Genomic DNA, 18,381 nt, shown 5'->3' on the forward strand with positions numbered 1-18,381 from the left:
AAGGGAATGATTCTTCAGCTGTTGCTTTTTGCATTCTCTCTGGTATAAGAAGTAATAAAGAAACTGGGTTTTATGATGTATATGTGATATGCAGTCTAAAAAAGATATTCATTTAGGACCTAGCAAGATGCTGAGCCCTCTAATTATGGTTGATTTCAAAGGGAAATGAAGACACTCAGTATTTTACATGGGTAGGACTTTACTGCTGAACTTGCCCATTATAAAATAGAAAACACAAAACAATACTTAGTAACTTCAAACCAAAACATTATAAACAATATAACATAAGATTCAAATGTTAGTAGTTACAGCATTGGGCCCGTATAGGATAAGTGCTTACTGTAGCACTAAGCACCATTCTTGGTAGTGTATGCAAGACTGTGAGCTACATTTGTTAATTTAAGAAAGCCCAATCCATTCTTTTCTCTTTCATCCTGTGTCTGCGACCGGGGCGTGTGGTCACTGGTCCTTTGTTCTTTGGTGAGAATGGAATTCCTAGTTCAGTCTTGATACAGTAGCAGTCATTGTGGTATACCACCACCGTCGTGCATATAGGCAAATGCTATTCTGCTGGTGAAAATGATTGCCTGTATTTTTCTTGATTTGATTTATGTCCTAAGGCCAGATTGTCTTCACTATGTACAGCAGCACCTTATTTCTCAAATAATCCCATAGAGACAAATGGGACTACTTTTATGATAAGGTACTACTCCACAGAACCTCAATGAGTAACACACATTTTGTACGTTTATGATATAGGCTGTGTTGACATTTATCTCAAATCTTTTTCTTCTCTTTAACTTCTTTAGAGCTAATCATTCAAAACCAGATACACTTGGTGGTAGAAAATGTGGGTGAGACTGAAAAAAGTTGCTTGAAATGTTGTTTAAAAATGCACTTAATTCTAGTACATGAGATCAACAGCTCCAGTTACTGTCTCTGAATCTTTAGATTTTGAAAAAGGAAAATCAAATCCAGCAAGCCTTATTAGTAAGACATTCAGGAAATGCACTAAGGAGCAAACTAGGATGATCCAAAATGAATTTGCAAATTGTTCGCTGTTAGTTTTAAATATAAAATTTCCTTCTTTATAATTTGCAATTTTCTCAGAGAGGTGATGGATTTTGACTTCTGAAGAAAATAGTATCATGATGAGACAGCCACAAGACCCTGAAAGAGAGAACAAGAAGTATTGCTGTTCTGAAACTTCCATAGCAACAAATCTGTACAAGGTCATATTCGGCATGTTTCCACAATGTGTGTTGTTTTATTTTTTTTTGGTCATTAAACTTACTCTTTACTCAACCCTCTCCACTCAAGCCTCTCTTTTATTTTTTAAAGGATCTGATCTAATGGCCCACTGAAATCAGTGGGACTTTTTTTTTTTTTAACTGAATCCTGGATTAAGACATACTGGGCATGTCTACATGTGTGCTTTAATTCAGATTAGCCTATTTTAATGCACATTTTAAAGCATCACATAAAAACCCAGGCACTTTCATTAATGCACATTAAAATAGGCTAATGTGCCTTCTTCTAGTACCTCACAATGGAAGTACTAAATGTAATGGCATTATCAAAAGCACATTAATGACCATGTAGACACTCCCACTGGGTACATCCACATGTGCTTTATTGCAAAGTAGATTAAGTAACACTTTACTATGAAGCTAATATCTAGACATGTGCCAGTGTTAGGGTACAGTAAATTAATTAATTCTGCCATAAGATAGTACTGTTGGGGAGAGTATTATCTTACAGTAGAGTAATTAACTGCACTGAAATGCATGTGTAGATGTTGACTGGACAGGGGCCAGACTCTCTGTCAAGTCTGTGACAGGGTTTCTCCCTCTCTCACCCATAGCAACTGCTTGAGTATCCTGGCCTCTTCCTTTTCATTGCTCCGGCAGAGTCCCCACCCCTATAGCTGCTGGCAGGGAACTGCCTCCCTGGCCTCAGCTTAGATTTATATATAGGTCAGGCCCTGCCCCCTTCCGGTCAGCTGACCAACTGCAGTTGCCCCAGCAACCAGTACCTGTGCCTCTTTATAGAAGCAGAGCACTCTGTGACACCCTGCCACATGGAGCCTGGGGCTGATTTTCCCATGCCTCCTGCCAGCCTAAGCTTGCTCTTCCCTGGTTCAAATTGCTGCTGCCTTGGGCACATGTGTAGATGCTACCCCCAGGAGCAGTTTACTGTGACTTGAACTGTTCCAGAATTTATGCTTGACCTTAATTTTATGTGTAAATGCACCCACTAGGTATTAAGTCTGCTGTAAAGCAATGATCTACCAAAACATCTATATGTTTGCTTATCTTTAAGACTGTTAAAGTTGCATTGAAGATGGTAGAATTGTCCAGGTGCTTCAAGTGATGGTAGGTACTTAAACACTTTCCTGGATTAGTGCTTTAATGAGCAACATCCATTAATACAAATGTTCATTTTCTCTTTGTGGAACCAACAACAAAAACAGTTTTACCGTTTGTCTCATCCTCTCCTTTGCAAGCAGCAGAGGAAGCGGAAAGGGTTTTTTTTGTTTCTTATGGTGATGTTTTCCAAAGGCAGCCCTTAAAACAGGGGTGGCCAAAATACAGCCCATGGGTCACCTGTGGCCTGCCAATTGATTGTACCTGGCCCACGACTGCCCCCATGGTGCTCTTCACGGGGCCAAGCCCTGCCTGCACCTGATGCTGGCCCCAGCCAGTGCACACAGCTTCCAGCAGGGCTGTTCAGGCTGCTGTTGCAGCTGTCTGGATACTGCTTGACCTCCAGCAGCTCCTTCTCCTTTTTCTCCACCTCATGCCCCTGCTGCACCCTTCCAGGCAGGATAGTGTGGGGAAGTGGAGGCAGCCATGGGGATGTATGCTGGGCACCACATGCCCACCCAGGTGAGGGGAAGAAGCTGCATCTGGGTGGCTCCTGTCCCAGCTCGTGGGGCTCCAGCTCTACTCCCATTCTGCCTACCCAGTGTAAAGAACAGCCACCTGCAGGTGGAGGGGTGGGTGGAAGGCAGCTGGAGTGGCACACCAGAGGCAGGAAGAGGAGCAGCTGGAGGTGGCAGGGGGAGCTAAGCTGTATCTGGGCTGCAGCTGGAGTAGCCCCACCAGAAAGCTGTGCATGTTGATTGGGGCTGGGGTGGTACTGTCGGTGGGGGTATGGGGTGGGTGCAGGTGGGAACATGGTGTGGACTGCCCTGGGAAGGAGCGGGCATGGCTTGCCCACATAGAGGATTGTGAGGGCAGCCACAGGCTGGAATTGGGTTGTGAACTGCGCCTGCACCACACCGTTGAAGCAAGCTGTGCTGTACATGCCCCTGCCCCTGCCTTTCTTCTTTCCCCTGACCCCTGGCTGGCTCCCAGGACTTGGCATGCACGCAACCCCATACCTCTGCCACACATGCACAAACCCTCTCCCCACCCCACTACACAATATACTTTATTTTGAGCTATTATGCAATTGCCTCTACATATACTACTTTAAAAAACCTGTAAATCGTGGCAAAAATATTTTTTGAAATAAAATTAAACTATACTAAAAATCAAACATGTACTACAACATATGATTTGTTCTTCATCTATAATTTGTTAAAATGGTATCTTCTGAAAGATTTTGTGTACAGCCTTTGACAGTTCACCAAAATGTATTGTGGCCTGCCAGCCAAAATAATTGCCCACCCCTGTCTTAGAAGTATTATAATGAATCTGTTCCTTACAAAGATTGAACTGGGCCTGGGAAAAGAAAGATCTGGAATAAACAGGAATAACTAGTGAAATTTGTGGTATTTCACCAAAAATGAGACCATTTGTGAAAACTGGTAAAAATGAGATCAGAATCTGGCCTGTGGTTCTTGCTAACAAGATATTGGCACAGGACTTGATGCTCCTGCAGTTGTGAAATTCAGCTGAATTAGATGAAATTATGCATGGGAATAGAAGTGGGAAGTGAGTGGGAGAGTCAAGCCCCAAGACTCTGGGTGTGTTTCCCAAAAGGATGTTGTTTTGGAAGAGGGCATAGGCATTACAGTGCATAGGCTCTCAGTATTTGGCAGTGGATGTTAATCAGCTATTTGTAGGGCACATGCCTATTGTAAAACATCATCTGTATGTTTAGAATGAAGAAAATGTTGATAGTATATTGCTAACATTTTGTTTTTTGTAATTTTGTGTCTTCACAGCAGTCCATATGTATATTCTGTAACATGACACCTTAAGTTCCATCACCTTACTTTTGTGCTTAAGGAACTGCATGATTTTCCTACATTGGCATGATTTCTCAGGCTGAGGCTGGCTATACCTTTCAATACATTTGTGCAATAACTCTTAGAATGGATTAACACTCTCACAGCCTACTAAAATCACAGATTGCTACCAATTCATCTCTATGTGCCTTATCTATGATTAAAGCCATACATATTAGATTTTCAGGAGAGCTGATGGAAAAAATGCCTACAATATAAGTTTCCATCAAAATTTACAGAGCCGTGGAAAAAATCTGTGTTCTGTGGAGATGGTCCAATTTCCCAGTTTTACTTTAGAAATTGGAAGAGATTTAACAGAAATTGTCTGACTTCCTATCATTATGTTTACACTAGGGACAGAAGTTACACATAAACTGGTTTAAATGATCAGAAATTAGTTTAAACCTGTAACAGAACAGAAGCTCAGTGCACATAAACCAGTTTCAAAATGGCTGAAACTGGTTTAAGATAAACCTGGTTGAATGTAGTATCAGACTTAATTGATTTGTGCCAAACCAGTTTATGAAACTTCTGTCCCAGGCCCTTCTTAATTCAAGTTAAATCACAGTCCCCCTCACAGTGAGGGCTGGCTGACAAGGAAGTGTGGGGGAGAAGGCAAGCTCAGCTGGGGATGCAGCCTAGTCTTCAGGGGGTGGGGATTCCCCCAGCCAGGCAAACCCCATTTGGGGCCAGGGAGGGGGTTAAACACCCTTTCCCCCACTCAGACTTACAGTTGGCTGTGACTGTGGACTACAAATCCCAGAGGCACCTGGAAGCAGGAAAAGGAAATAATAAGAAAACCTGCAGAGTCCTGCTGCTGTAATTTTGGACTGACAATCCCAGAGACCTTGGGAACAGCAGAAAGAGGAAGTGAACACACAGCCAGAGAGCTGTGCTCTAGAACCTGCCCCCCCTCCTCCCCCAGCTTTTGGCCTGAGCCGCTGTAGACATGTGGCTGCATTTCCTGAATCAAAGGTAAATATCTGTTTACTTCTGTTTCAATTTAATTCTTTACATCTTAGACTAACCTGGAAAGATGGAACAAATTCAGCCTCAGGCTTTTTGACTCTTGTGATGGCCAGAACCAAAGAAATTAATAAGCAAGAAATATGTGCTTCTTGGAAGCATTTGGAACTTTTGTCTAATATGAAGCTTGTAGTTTTGTAACCCGCAAATGTAACTTGTAACTGTTTGTGGAACTGACTAGGCCTCAAAAACAAAGCTATAGCTGTGAAATTAGCTGACCTCATAGTACTTTCTTGCTCAGAATTTAGCCTTGATGATGATAAAAACTGGATTCAACTGCCCAGCTTATCTAGTACATTTCAGAAAGGACATCTCAAAAAAGCATAGTCAGAGAGTTCTGAAGGGGCTGGATTTAGGCGGGGTAATGTTATTTCAAACCTGAACATGCTGTGTTCCAATTTGCTTATTGGATAAACCCAAGCTTAGGCAGTAACTTATTATAATAATTTCTAACACCTTTTAACCCCATAAGATAACAGCTATAATGTAATATTATGAATGGCTATATAACTAAAAATTAGCATAATTAGGATATAAAAGAACACGCACATCAAAGTAACCCTTGGGAAGGACGGAACAGAAGGGTCATTGCTGTCTCATACCCCCACAGATCTCTCTTACTCCCAGTGAGAGTGAGGACCAGATCCTGACTGAGGGGCTTCCACTGGTTCTCCTTCGGGCAGCCCAGTTCAGAGACGTCTGACTTTGCTGATTCAGCTTGATGTGCATCTTCTAACCAAGGGACTATCGATAAGTTACTAACCAAGTGGGAACTCTTGGTTAATTTCTTTATCTGTTTTATTATCACTGTCAATTTTAATCTGTATTGTTATGTTGTCTGTTTATTAGCTTAACTTTTTAATTAACTATTATATATGCAAACTATATCTTTTGTTGTCATATGTAAAATTCATTCTTTTTTGTAAGTCAAACTTGTCATTTCTTTCCTTTCCAACATCATCCTGAACCAAAAAGCCCAGTGGCTAATAAAGTTGCAGTGCTCAATCAGTCTACAACTAAACTGATATACTCACAGTGCCCAGCTGGCCTGTGACAGACTGTATGTACTTAGCCTTAGGAGTGGCTGAAGAGCCCAGGTTCTCAAGGTCCGTGGCTCCAAGGGAGCTTGGCATGTGACATTTTTTATGGCTGAGAACAAGACCTTCATGATTTCATTCTGAATCAGACCAGAACTAAATGGTGAAATAGCAAAACCTGCCACAACATAGAATATTTCACCCTACCTAACTCTGCTTTGTAGTTCTGAGCTCTTGACACTACTGAAGGTTGTAGCTGCATGCTTGCTCATCTTAAATGACAAAATGTGACTACATGACAGATTTACATGATGAACAATAGTAAAGTACTTACAGGAAATGAAGCTCCAAAGGTATAACCCTACTGGACCATGCAGAGTTTCATAGGGATTGCCAAATGCATTGTACATGAAGAACCCGGTTCCAATCAGAGCAAAGACAATCAGGACTGTACAGAAGAGAATGACACTAACATGGATGCTTGCAGGGATAATTTTGAGCAGATCTGGAAAAACTAAAAAGAAAATAAACATAAATTATAACTAATATTTGGCAAAATTATTATTTCAGAAGTCAGCCCAAGGATGTCATGCTATTCTGTGCTAACCATTTAAAATTATGCTTTTTTCGAAATATCAGGTAAGGAAAATGAAGTAATCAACAATGGATTATAAGCAGATTTGCAAAGGTATTTGGAGGCAGAAGCAGTAGTTAGAATTCAGATATGTAGACTAGGAAAGAAAGAGAGCCTAGCTGTGGGGGGAACCCCATCTTTCCTTCTTGATCACATCTACCTATGTGCATTAATAATTACTGCCTTACCTGCACTCAGAAAGTAATGCTGAACTTTCCTGTGTGATGTCTACACTTTAAAGAGGATTCAGCCTGAGAGCCAGCTTCATTTTTGTTAGATTTTTAGATAGAACTTCTATAACTTTTCAATACAGAAAATCAGCCCTAAATCAGCAGACTGAAATGTTCACCTCTTGTTCCTTAATAGTAGAGAAGAGAAGCTGTAAATCCTTCCTTATCACTGATGTACACAATGGGGTGTTCATAAGAAATAGTATCATTATTAACTTCCTACTAGCTTTTCCATGGAGCTTGTTGAGGGATGATGTGCATCTCTTTCCTTCCACATCAGGACCTTGTCCCTTCTCAGCTGTGGATGGCTGAGGCAGTGTGGAGGACTATGGAAAGTCAGGTGCAGGGAGGATGGTTTTGTGGATAAAACTGGTTCTATACATCTGCACTAGAAATCAGTTACATTAGCTTGATTGTTAGGCCCATGGTATTTCCCATGTCTGAAGGACATAGGATGTTAGGGTGCCTGTACATGAGCATGGAGCCTGCTCTGATGTGCTGTAATTGCAGTGCGGTGGAGCAGATTCAGTTAATCATGTCTGCTGGAGTGTGGTAATTATTGCACTCCGGCAGTCTCCTGTGTCTCGTGTATCAGCATCCTTGCACATCAAAATGCTGCCATTTTGAAGCGCAGGGAAACTAATACATGAGATGTGGTGCTTTAATTAGAGTGGTTCTCTCAAACCTCTGGAGCATGTGTAAAAGTACCCTTAGGGACTGAAGCCTGTGACTTGACATAGTGTACCCTCCACTTACAATGGCGAAGAGACACATCCTGGGCATGGGTTATATAATGTGCTTATCTTTTTAAAAATTAAATAGAATAAATTAGAAAAGATAAGTGAAGAAACCTGAATTGTTCCATGGGCTACAAATACTGAAGAAGCATGCATGCTTACAAGAATCGAAGGGAAAGAAGTACAGGACATAATGTAAACATTTATTTACCAAAAAGTGGTACAAACTAACTAAGAGAGAACTCACATAATCCAGTTCTAAATGTAATGATTACAGAGGTCCAAAAAATACAAATATGGCATTTTAATCTCATAGAGGTAGGGCTTGTTGGGAAATTTGTACCTGCAAACCCTACAGAAAAAAAATCCAGGATGTTCAGTTTCAAGATTTTGGTATGAGCCCATTTCTAACATAATTGGAAGATGTAATAAACACTGAAGGAGATGATTTTGCAACTTGGTATTTCTTACAAGCTACATGTGGACTGGTTTCCCCAATATACGTGGGCAAACTTTTAAAATGACATAGATACGAAGGAAGATACAAAGAGAGACAAGTTTTGTTTACAGCATTGTATACAAAACAGAGATTTAGTCTTGAAAATATTTTTTAGGAACTCAGCTCATTCAGCCATGAAACAAGATAACTGTGGGGTGACTCATTTACCTTGTATTAATAGATGAAGAGTTCATTCAATGACCAGGGACCAACAAGGGGCTAATCTGATATTGCATAATGAGAAGTTAAATAAGGCATCAGAAAGAGTTTATGGACCCTAAGGGTTATCTTTAGCATAATGAAATAGTCAGTAGCACTGTGGAATAGTCAGTGATGTTGCTGGAGCTGATGGTGTTCAGAAGTCTAAGCCCCGAGTCTGAAATTGATTTCTTTACGTATACCAACGAAATCATGGTGTTACTGCTGGAAAGTTCAAGATGAGCTAGATATACTTTTGACTGCTTCCTAAAATGTTTCTTTCTAGCTTAACCTAGGGAGTCATTAAAAACTACACTACACTTATAGGAGGTGCTAGATTACTTTTTGTCTATATAGCAACCACAGTCTGATAGGTGCTAAACTGACAGGCTCAAGAATGCCATGAGGATTTACAGTCTTAAGGAATCAATTATGTTAGCCATTCTTATGTTAAGTAGTAATTCCCTCAGTGAATAGTCTAATTGACTGCAACAGAATGACTTGCAGTAAGATGTGATTTAGTAGAGTTGGTTGAAAAATGTGATTTTTTTGCAAAAATTGTTTTGCAAAGATCTGTGGCTCTTTTGTCACAACTTTTGAAATCTAAATAATCTGTAGTTGACACAGTTAGTCTATCAGTGCTAGCTAACACACTGGAGTATATCGTGCTCTTGTGAGTGTGTATACCACTTGAATAAAATTCAGTAGGGATTGTGTGGGGATTTTAAGTACAAAAATGTTGCTGAGTGTCTGTTGCTTAGATTTAGAGTTAAGTTTAATTAAGAATAGGACCTTTTTAGGAAAAAACATCCTTAATTACACCTCAACATATTAACAGACACTCAGCATTCCAATATATAAAGGTTATATGTGTTGGGTGTCACACATCTCAGCAAAGTTTGATTGCAATTAGGATTAAATTATGCTGTGAGTGAGGTTAATGTGTTGTGTGTGTAGTATGGAGACAAAAGAAATTTCCTGGTGAATATACAGCCTCGAACTGGCTGTGAGATTTGAGAGGACACTTAGGTTAAGAGGCATTTAAGAGCTTTCGTATAACTTGGCATTTCCTTGTTTTTAAGGTTTTGCATTGGAGAGGGAATTTCATACTTAACCTATCTTAATCCCTTTAAATTCATGGACTATGACAATAAGGGAGAACAAATGCACAAAGTTTATGTCAGAGAAGTCACTTTCATTTTGCTGAAGCCAAGTACTTGCAAAGGTCAAGGGCATTTTAGAAGAGCAGAATATTTCCCCTGAGTTTCCTTAAGTAAAACCAGAGGTGTAATGTGGCTGGGCATCCAGAGCAGCTGCCACACATAGGGGCAGTGGTGGCTTCTGGTCGCTGCCATACTGCCCGTGTGACTGTGCAGCTGTAGTATAACAGTTTTTTTCCACCCCTGCAACACCTTCCAGTCAGTGCCAAGAGTGGGTTACACCACTGAGAAAAACAAATATTAGTGGATTTTTTTTAAAACAGCTTAGCCTAAACAAGGAGGAGTGGATTAAGGAAGTCAAAGGAAATATAGAACAAAAGGGAGGATGCTAAAATAAATGAGGAATCAGATGAATACGTTATCTGGGCCTCATTCTGCTCTGATTCAGTGTGGTTTTATTGGTTTATTGCCTGGTCATGTGATATTTTCTTATGACTCTGGTTTTGACCCATATATGTCAGAAGTATATTGCTATTTTGCAGCCTATTAAATATTGAGTACTGTATATTGTAAAAAATGATTAACATATTCTGCCTTGTAAATCTGTATCTGATTTCTTGCAGCAGGCCTCCCATGCTTTGAGGACAATTAGCTGTAAGTGCAATAGCACCCAATTGGGAGCAAGAGTATGCAGAGCAGGAACAAGTCTGCACAATATCACTGGATTAGAGACTATGCTGAGACTTGGCTAAACACGTGGGTCAATGTGACCAGACACCAGATAATGAATACAGAAGTTATTTATTTTTAATATCCTTATATGTTGAGTTTTAGCTATTAGTTTAAATTATAAGCATACTTACATGGGCCACTATGGATAGTGAATCAGAACCACTAGAAGAGGGTAATTTTTAATCACTTGTGCTTGTTTGATGACAACAGACATTTTAGAACTAATCATTGAGCACACTTAACTGCTCCTGATCCACAGGGGCATGATTAAATCGGGGGTAATAACTCCTCAGAACTGCCTTGCTGCACTTACAACATGCTGAGAAAGAGCTAAGTAGAAGCCTCACATAAATTAATCTAACTTGTAAAATGTTTACCAGCAAACAGTTTTGTAGCCTGCAATGCAGTAAATATAAAAAAAGCAGGTAATGTGACATCAAGTCAATTTATCTTCATGACTAAATGACAGACAAATTAATTATGGTTAAGCAAATGTTTGTAAATTTTGCTACCAGCTTTTTTGACTATAACATTTGTTTTCTTACTATTGCCAGAAAGTACAGTTGAAACTGTGATGAGTCCAGCAACTCAAATTCTTTTTCTCCTGCCCTTTAGCCTACTCTGGGAAGAATGCTATTTGCAGAACTATTTGAAAGATTTCATAAAATCTGTACCTTTCTTGACCTTTCTTTGTCATAACATCTGTTGAAGAAGAGTTTGGCTTACAAAAGCTTATGACTTTCTGAACCAGTTTGCCTTGAAAGTGCCCTGTCCTATTTTTTTCTTGACCAGTGTTGATGCACCCTAGGGCTAGGGACAGAAGATGCACACAAACCAGTATAAGTGATTAGAAACCCATTCAAACCCGTAACATAACAGAAGTTCAGTGCGCATAAATTGCTTTCAAAATGGCCAAACCCAGTTTAAGATAAACTGGTTGGATGTAGTATCAGACTTCACTGATTTAGGTTAAATCACTGTGTTAAGCTTGTGTTCCAGATCCCCTCCTGACACAAGTTACCTCACAGTGCCCCAGCATCCCAGGATGCTTTTCAGTTCTGGGCTGTGCTGTTTGCTCTGGTGGAGCAGGGCTGGCTCTGCCCCCAGCTCTCACAGAGCTGAGGCAGTAAAGCTTCTGCTCCTTAGTTGGCTTCCTGCTTGGGCCTGTCAGCCCGGTGGGGTGGGGGAGCAAGGGAATGGATCCCCTCAGACGCCGCTGTCCAGGTTGGCACAGTGTGTATGGAGGGGAAGCCTTACTTCTGGGGGTCCCCCCAACCCATTGAGTCCCCAAGCTGCAAAAGCATCATCCCCACCCCCTTTCCAGGTGCTGGCCTTTTGGGGGCGGGATTTACCCGCTAGCCTGGCACTGGGGGTGGCGCTGGTACTGGGCTGGGGGGTGCATTCCCCACCCCTGCCTCTCAGAGAGGTGGGTGGCTGGTGAGGGGTAGGGTTGGGGAGGGATTGTCTGCTGGCTCTCCCTCCTTCCTGCAGCTGACAGCAGGGGATGGGGGCGTGTGTCCAGCAGCCAGTCGGGCACGGGCTGCTGATTGGCTGGGTTTGGCAGCCTTTGGCAGTGTTTAGCATGATGGGAGGTGTGTGTGGGTATGCCTGGGCTCCTTGCATCGGCCAGTGCAGGCTTCTGCCTGCTTTGGCCACTGAAACATTGAATGTCAGTTCAGTTCATTATCAGTCCAATCTCCACAGTTTAGAAAAACCTACAAAGATTCAATCGATTCTGCCTCAGGCTTTTTAAACCTCTGTACTTAGCCTAGGAGTATATTATTAACTATGGCTTTCCCATCAAATCTCCTTTGCATGCATTCATCAGGGACTATCTCATCAATGTTCCTTTCATACTGAGATGAAATATGTCCAGCTACAAAATCAAATCTCACAAGATCAGGATTGTTTGAACAGCAGTTTGGCAAAAAATATTATATTTCCAGCACCCATAAAGGATACAAGACACTTTATACTTAACTGTAGCCATGAATGCACAGTTCAGTTCAAACACATAACTATTCATAGAATAATTAAAGATCTTCCAGTTCATCTATGAAAAAACCTTTTTTGATAATACCACAGCACCAGGAAGAAGCAAGTTCATTCTTACCAAAACATCATCTGATAGTTGCTGCCAATTCCTGATGACCTAGGGTCTAATCTTAAAAAAGGTGAGTACATATTTATGTGGCTGGAACTGCATGTCTAATTTGAATATAAATTTATTAGAACTGCATATACAGATTAGGTATTTGTATATGTGTAAACTTAGAGAGTTGTCTATCTGTACCGCCAAACACCAAAGTTTCATGCATAGTCCCTGTATATACTTTGCTTCCTATTCTTTATAATACCTATTCCCTTTTCTAGTAGTAAAAATGCCTGCATCAATGGTAGTGTACATTTTGTAATGTACCAATATTTTAGACCAACATTAGGGTAAACAGATCCCTTAGTCTGGGTGGACACCCTAACAGGTATATTGTACATCCTGTCACAAAAAGTATTTTTCAAGCTTCATTCTAGTGCTTGACTTAATGTTTTAGAACAAAATTGTATACTTAATAACACAATTTTTTATTCTCTTTATCTTAAAAACCAACTAAATTGTATTGGCTTGATCCTTCAACAGCTACATTTAACATTTTTATATATCATTAACATTTTATAGGTGACATATCAGGAAAATTAAATCCAGCAGCGATGTTGTCTTGAAAGAAAAGCATGCCTTCATTATAATGAATGAATTTGTGTGGTAGGTATGAATGCCAGTGACCTTTAGAAAATGAACTGCTGACCCAGAAACTGATGAGAATCAGCTAGAGTAAATGAAGCAGAAGACTTCCCCTAGTTTAACGGGGTTTGCTGGCAGAGCAAATTCATTTTACAATTAAAAAAGATAGAGTGGTCAGCAGGGACCATTTAATGGGAACAAACATAGAACTAAATCATTTAACCTATTTTCCAGACCCTTTCTTCACGGAGCTGTTACAATGCACTTCAGTGCATTAAATGGTGAACACATATATTGCATATAATTGTTCTACTTCCTGGGACATTTTGAATGACTTTCAGAGAGAATTTGCTTCTAGTGTATGTGTATGCTCAGAGATATGGAGAATATCAACTGACGTCTCTTAGTACATGGTTTCTTTGCATGGGAAATGCTTTGTTAAGTGCAGATATTGTTAAGGTATCCAGTCTAATTAAACATAAAAATTGCATTCTAGTAAGTAAGTAGCATTTGCTCTACCATCTAAATGAAAAATGGCCTGAGAGTAATTTGTAAAGGAAACATTAACTCTTTCATTGTCCTCTGTCAGTGAAAGTTCTTGCTTTAGTGACTGTGGTTTTTCTAAAATGTGTTTTTATAAAATGATTTATGATATTACTTGGTTGCAGGAGGACATTGCAACAGGATCTTAAACCTCCAGGAATCAATTATTACTTCCTGGTATTATCTTGTCAGCATGCATCAACAAAATATTCTTGTGCATTTAAATAGGATTTATCATTTCAAATAACATTGCGGAGTAAATGGAAGGCATTGTATACTAATGATGTAATTAGAAAACAGTGAGACAGGGGCATAGGTTCTATTCCTGACTCTGTTTCTTGTATGATCTTGAACAAGTCAGGAAAACAGTTAAATCCAGCACAGATCTGTGAAAATTCTGAGGGAAGTCAGTTAATCATGTGCTTAAATTCTCTCTCTTAAACCACATTATCTCCCTCTGAAAAATAAGGATGACAAAACGTATTAGCTTTGAGTAAATTATTGTCATTTAAGTTTTTTTCATTTATTGAATGTATGCAACATTGCAGTTTTCTCAGATTTAGTCATTATGCTATATATGAGATATATAATGTAATATTGGAATGATTAAAATGGAGTTCTGAATACCTACAGTGAACTGGGTGATAATTTAATCCAGGAATATGTTATATATAAACATAACACATATAATACACATGCACATACATATAATACATATATTATGTATAAATATAATCTTGGATGAAATTAGCACCCAGTTCATTGTGGGCATTCAGAATTCCATTTTAATTATTCCAGGTGATGTTACTTAGCTGTGATTTAATTAGACGCTCTACATGGGGCATTGTTTCTGTTTGTTGATTAGATGAGCATGCATATTCTTCTGTGAAAATTATTTGCAGTTATGAAGTAAAACTACCATGAATGCAACTTTGAAATTCATGTGTGGTGAACAGCCAATCAATTTTTTTCTGCCACAAAGGAATGTTCTCAGAAAGCTCAAAGAAAAGAGCGTAGTGTTTGCAAGAAAAAATAATTTAAGCAGCGCAGAAGATACCTTTGGAAGATTTGGTGCAGTATTTGCTCAATTCTATAATATGCCTTTATGAAGCACTTCGGGATCTTTTAATGTATTATTATTCTTTATCATCACAACCCTACTAACTGTACATTTATTATCTTTTTGTTACCCTTCCATCCCTTTCTAAACCTCTCTGGTCTTATAAAACTAACTGGGGTAATATCAGCAATACTCTACCAATAAAGTATTTTCAATAGCCATGAAGAAATGAATTATGTGCTTTGTGAATATAAAATTATGTAGACAAAAGACTGATGCCAAGCAACATCAGTGAAAAAAATTAAGGCTATTTAAACACGTGAAAAAAGCCATATAACGAGGTAAACAGGAAATTAGAAACAAGTCAAAGAAAGAAACTGTCAGCTACTCTGTATAGTGCCTAGTGTGATGCGGTCCAAATTTTGGCTGTTCTGTAGCTAGCATAATACACAGAAAAAATAATTACTGAATTGTTCTGATTATACTTCTACTTTTTCCTCTTCAAAATAATTATAAAAGCCACACTCAACTTATATACAGGTTGATCTATCATTGTATGCCTCTGATTTTGACTTATGCACTTGAAATACTTTTGTGCATGCAATAAAAACCAGGTTGCATTTTTGGTGCATAAAAACCTTTTGGTGTGTTTTTCATTTGAATATTTCTAGGGGATTAAAAATTTTGGGTTAATGCACCTTAGTAATGACCATGGAATCTCTTGTGGGACAATAGCTTTTCTTTATCTGTAGAATCAGCTTATTCAGGGAAGAAGCTATTTTTCCTAAAATTGAATCTAAAAATAGGGTCATTTGATATGCAGAATAGTACCATATATAGGGTTGCTGACATTTTTGCTGTATGTGAAAGTCATTACATGCTATATTCTGATACCTTTAGTCACACTGATTAGCCTATTGGCATAATCGAGAGCACTTGTTGAAATTCATAGTTTGGCATGAGTAGATTATCAGACTCTACCTATATACAATTAAAATACGAATGTATTTTTACACCCGCAGAGAAAGACAAGTAAAAAGAATGAAATTTTGAAGAGATGAGATGTGAGCAATTTAGGATAGGTTAGATGGATAATTTTGGTATCAATTCTTTTTTTTCCATTAGGCCTGCCATGCCAGACAAGGAAAATTTGTTTTACAATATGAAGCCAAGATGCGTGGCCTAAATACTCACTGCTCAGTTTGCAGTCTGATTCATGTTAAGAAACCTGTACGTGAGTGATCCCACTAAAAGTCTGTGGGTCTACCTGCTTGAGTAACTTCTACTCAATGTAAGGGTTGCACAAACTACAGCTTATCCCAAAATTTATTAGTGAGAAATTCACTGCATTCCCAACCTGCTAGGGAAACAAACTTTCCCCTCCCACCAATTGATCATGTGATCCTATGCTTTGTTCTCCTTTTTTTACAGGGAAAACTTAGTCATGCTTAGCAGCTCCATTACCTTAATGAACATGAACTAGTTTTGGTCACATTGCTCTAGCTTGCTATCTGCTTTATCATTTGCAGCGCATAATAATCTCCTCTAAAGCTGAAAACTAATTCTTTGGGATTTAGTAGACAACTCTGAAAATTCATCCCAGACTGTAACCTGCAGGGTAGAACATCAGCCTATTGTGACAGCAGGGAAAGTAATAAAGAGGAGAACTTTCAGATATATAAATAGACTGGCTATGGAATTTAATTAGACATGGCAAAGCTTAATAACACACTAAATGTATTTAGTCTACTACTTCACAAAAATAGTATATAGTAAATCATTGGTGAAACCTAATCTGGTAACCTCACTTTACCACAAATGACTCATACAAGTAATTTACCCGTACTATTTTAGCAGGCTGCTTCCAAATTGTATTTTGTAATAATAACTTCAGGTGGCATATTGTGAGATACTGTACATATAACAAATAACTATTTGTTATGATCTATTTAATATGTTGCTATATATAAACTGTGTTCACTTGATCTTTTTATTGATCTTCTCCTCCAAGATAAACAGGTTATGAATATTGCATGTAAAGCAAAAGCATATCTAACAATTCTCCCCCATAACATTCTCTGTCAAGATACCTACTTCAGGTTGTAAGGCAATTAATTAAATATGTATTGGCATAAACCCACTATAATTTTCCAGTTATGTAGTGGATTGTTAATTCTTTGCTTTGCTGTTCCTCAAAAGAAGCAAATGAGGACATGTTCTGGCTTTCTAATAAGATTTCTGTTATCTTAATAGTATTCGTTTCATGTCAGAACATAATACTGACATAGCTGACATAGACAGATGCATAACAATATAAAACAGATAAATTAGAGGCCAAAAACATTGTCACAAGAGTGAGAAGACAGAGACATTTGCTATAATAAAACATAATACAGTTATACTGAAATTGTCAATGATGATATACAGGTAGTAAAATAGTTTAAATATTAGGATACAAACACCTCAGAAATGATCCCATTTAATCTTTGAATGTTTTACAGTTGTTAAATCCTTTAAATAAATAGGAATGCACTCAAATACATATCTGTTAGTTCTCATGGTAGAGTGCATTAAGGTATTTAATAATTCCAAATTAATAATTCATGTTACTTACATGAAAACTGAAAAGGTCTCCCTCCGAGCCCGCATTGTCTAACACGCTCCCCATAGAAAAGCCCATACTGAATTTCACCAATAAACTTCTCCAGTTCTTGTCCTGTAGCATTGACAAGCAAGGCTCCAGTTTTGCAGAGTATTGTTCCTTTTATCCACAACTGAGTCCCGATAGCTGCTGCGATGCATAGAGCACAAGCAAAGCTCAATAACCCAGCTACACAAAAAATGACTTTCTTCTGCTGGGCTGGCATGGCTGTATGGAAAGTCTTTTAGGTAAGGAACAAAACTTTCAACAAGCGAACAAAATGAGCTTCATCACATCAGCCAGCTAGTCATGCTGTCCACACAGAGCACTGTACTTTCTCCTCAGTTATGGCCCTCTCTTTAGAGACTTTTAGCAGCATGCCAGTACTAGGTACATCTATCCCAAAATAAGCTGTTAAATTTCTTTTCTTTCTTCTTTTTCTTCCTTAATAATCTTAGTGTACGTACAATGTTTTAAAATAAAATGTAAATTAATACTGTTTGCATGAGTTTTTCAGCATATCTTCTGTGTCACTTGATAACAAAGGTTTAAGGTAACAGATGGAACCCTCTGTGTAATTTGATGAATGCCTCCACTCTTTCCAGCCTTTTGTCTGATTGGGTGAGCTGAAAATTCCAGAAATAGAATTGGATGGCATGTTCAGTTGTCAGATAGCTAAGGAATAACATCTTTAGGTGGTTTAGGTTTTTCAGTGATCGTCATAAAAGCCAGCAACATAGAGCACTTCAGTTTTTTTGTTTTATTTCTAGTTCAGAGAATCTAAGACATTAATACACAGACTAAAGCAGAAGGCCCCGTTTGGAATATCCTGTTGCCTATGGATACTTCCTTTTCCCCATCAAGATAGCCTTCAAGACAAGGGCAGAGAGTTTGTTGTATAGTATTTTAT

The 18,381-nt window shown here is 38.8% G+C and overlaps 1 protein-coding gene across 2 annotated transcripts; it reads right to left on the reverse strand.

The window, feature by feature from the left end:
- Positions 1-208: 208 nt before the first annotated feature.
- Positions 209-17,992, reverse strand: CLRN1 (clarin 1). Of its 2 annotated transcripts, XM_090052272.1 has the most exons (4): positions 17,445-17,992; positions 6,635-6,814; positions 4,969-5,006; positions 1,013-1,170 (listed from the first exon to the last, which is right to left on the reverse strand). In XM_090052272.1, exons 1-4 carry the CDS (start codon positions 17,695-17,697, stop codon positions 1,147-1,149), a joined length of 495 nt encoding a protein of 164 aa, XP_089908398.1. In that variant the 5' UTR covers positions 17,698-17,992; the 3' UTR covers positions 1,013-1,146. The 2 variants fall into 2 exon arrangements, with proteins under 2 accessions (XP_089908397.1, XP_089908398.1); XM_090052271.1 differs by lacking the exon at positions 4,969-5,006 and having other exon boundaries at positions 209-1,170.
- Positions 17,993-18,381: the final 389 nt, after the last annotated feature.

The sequence above is a fragment of the Crocodylus siamensis genome, chromosome 6, assembly GCF_052110815.1.
Source record: "Crocodylus siamensis isolate JL-2025a chromosome 6, ASM5211081v1, whole genome shotgun sequence".
Taxonomy (NCBI): Eukaryota; Metazoa; Chordata; order Crocodylia; family Crocodylidae; genus Crocodylus; species Crocodylus siamensis.

Bases quoted from the DNA above. Each gene is read 5' to 3' on its own strand.
- CLRN1 (XM_090052271.1), bottom strand. From the start codon at position 17,697: ATGCCAGCCCAGCAGAAGAAAGTCATTTTTTGTGTAGCTGGGTTATTG. The intron at 6,815-17,444 runs GTAAGTAACATG...TTTTCTTTTTAG, and splicing joins GAGACCTTTTCAGTTTTCAT to TTTTTCCAGATCTGCTCAAA. The intron at 1,171-6,634 runs GTAAGTACTTTA...TCTCTCTTTCAG, and splicing joins CCTTTGGAGCTTCATTTCCT to GGTCTTGTGGCTGTCTCATC.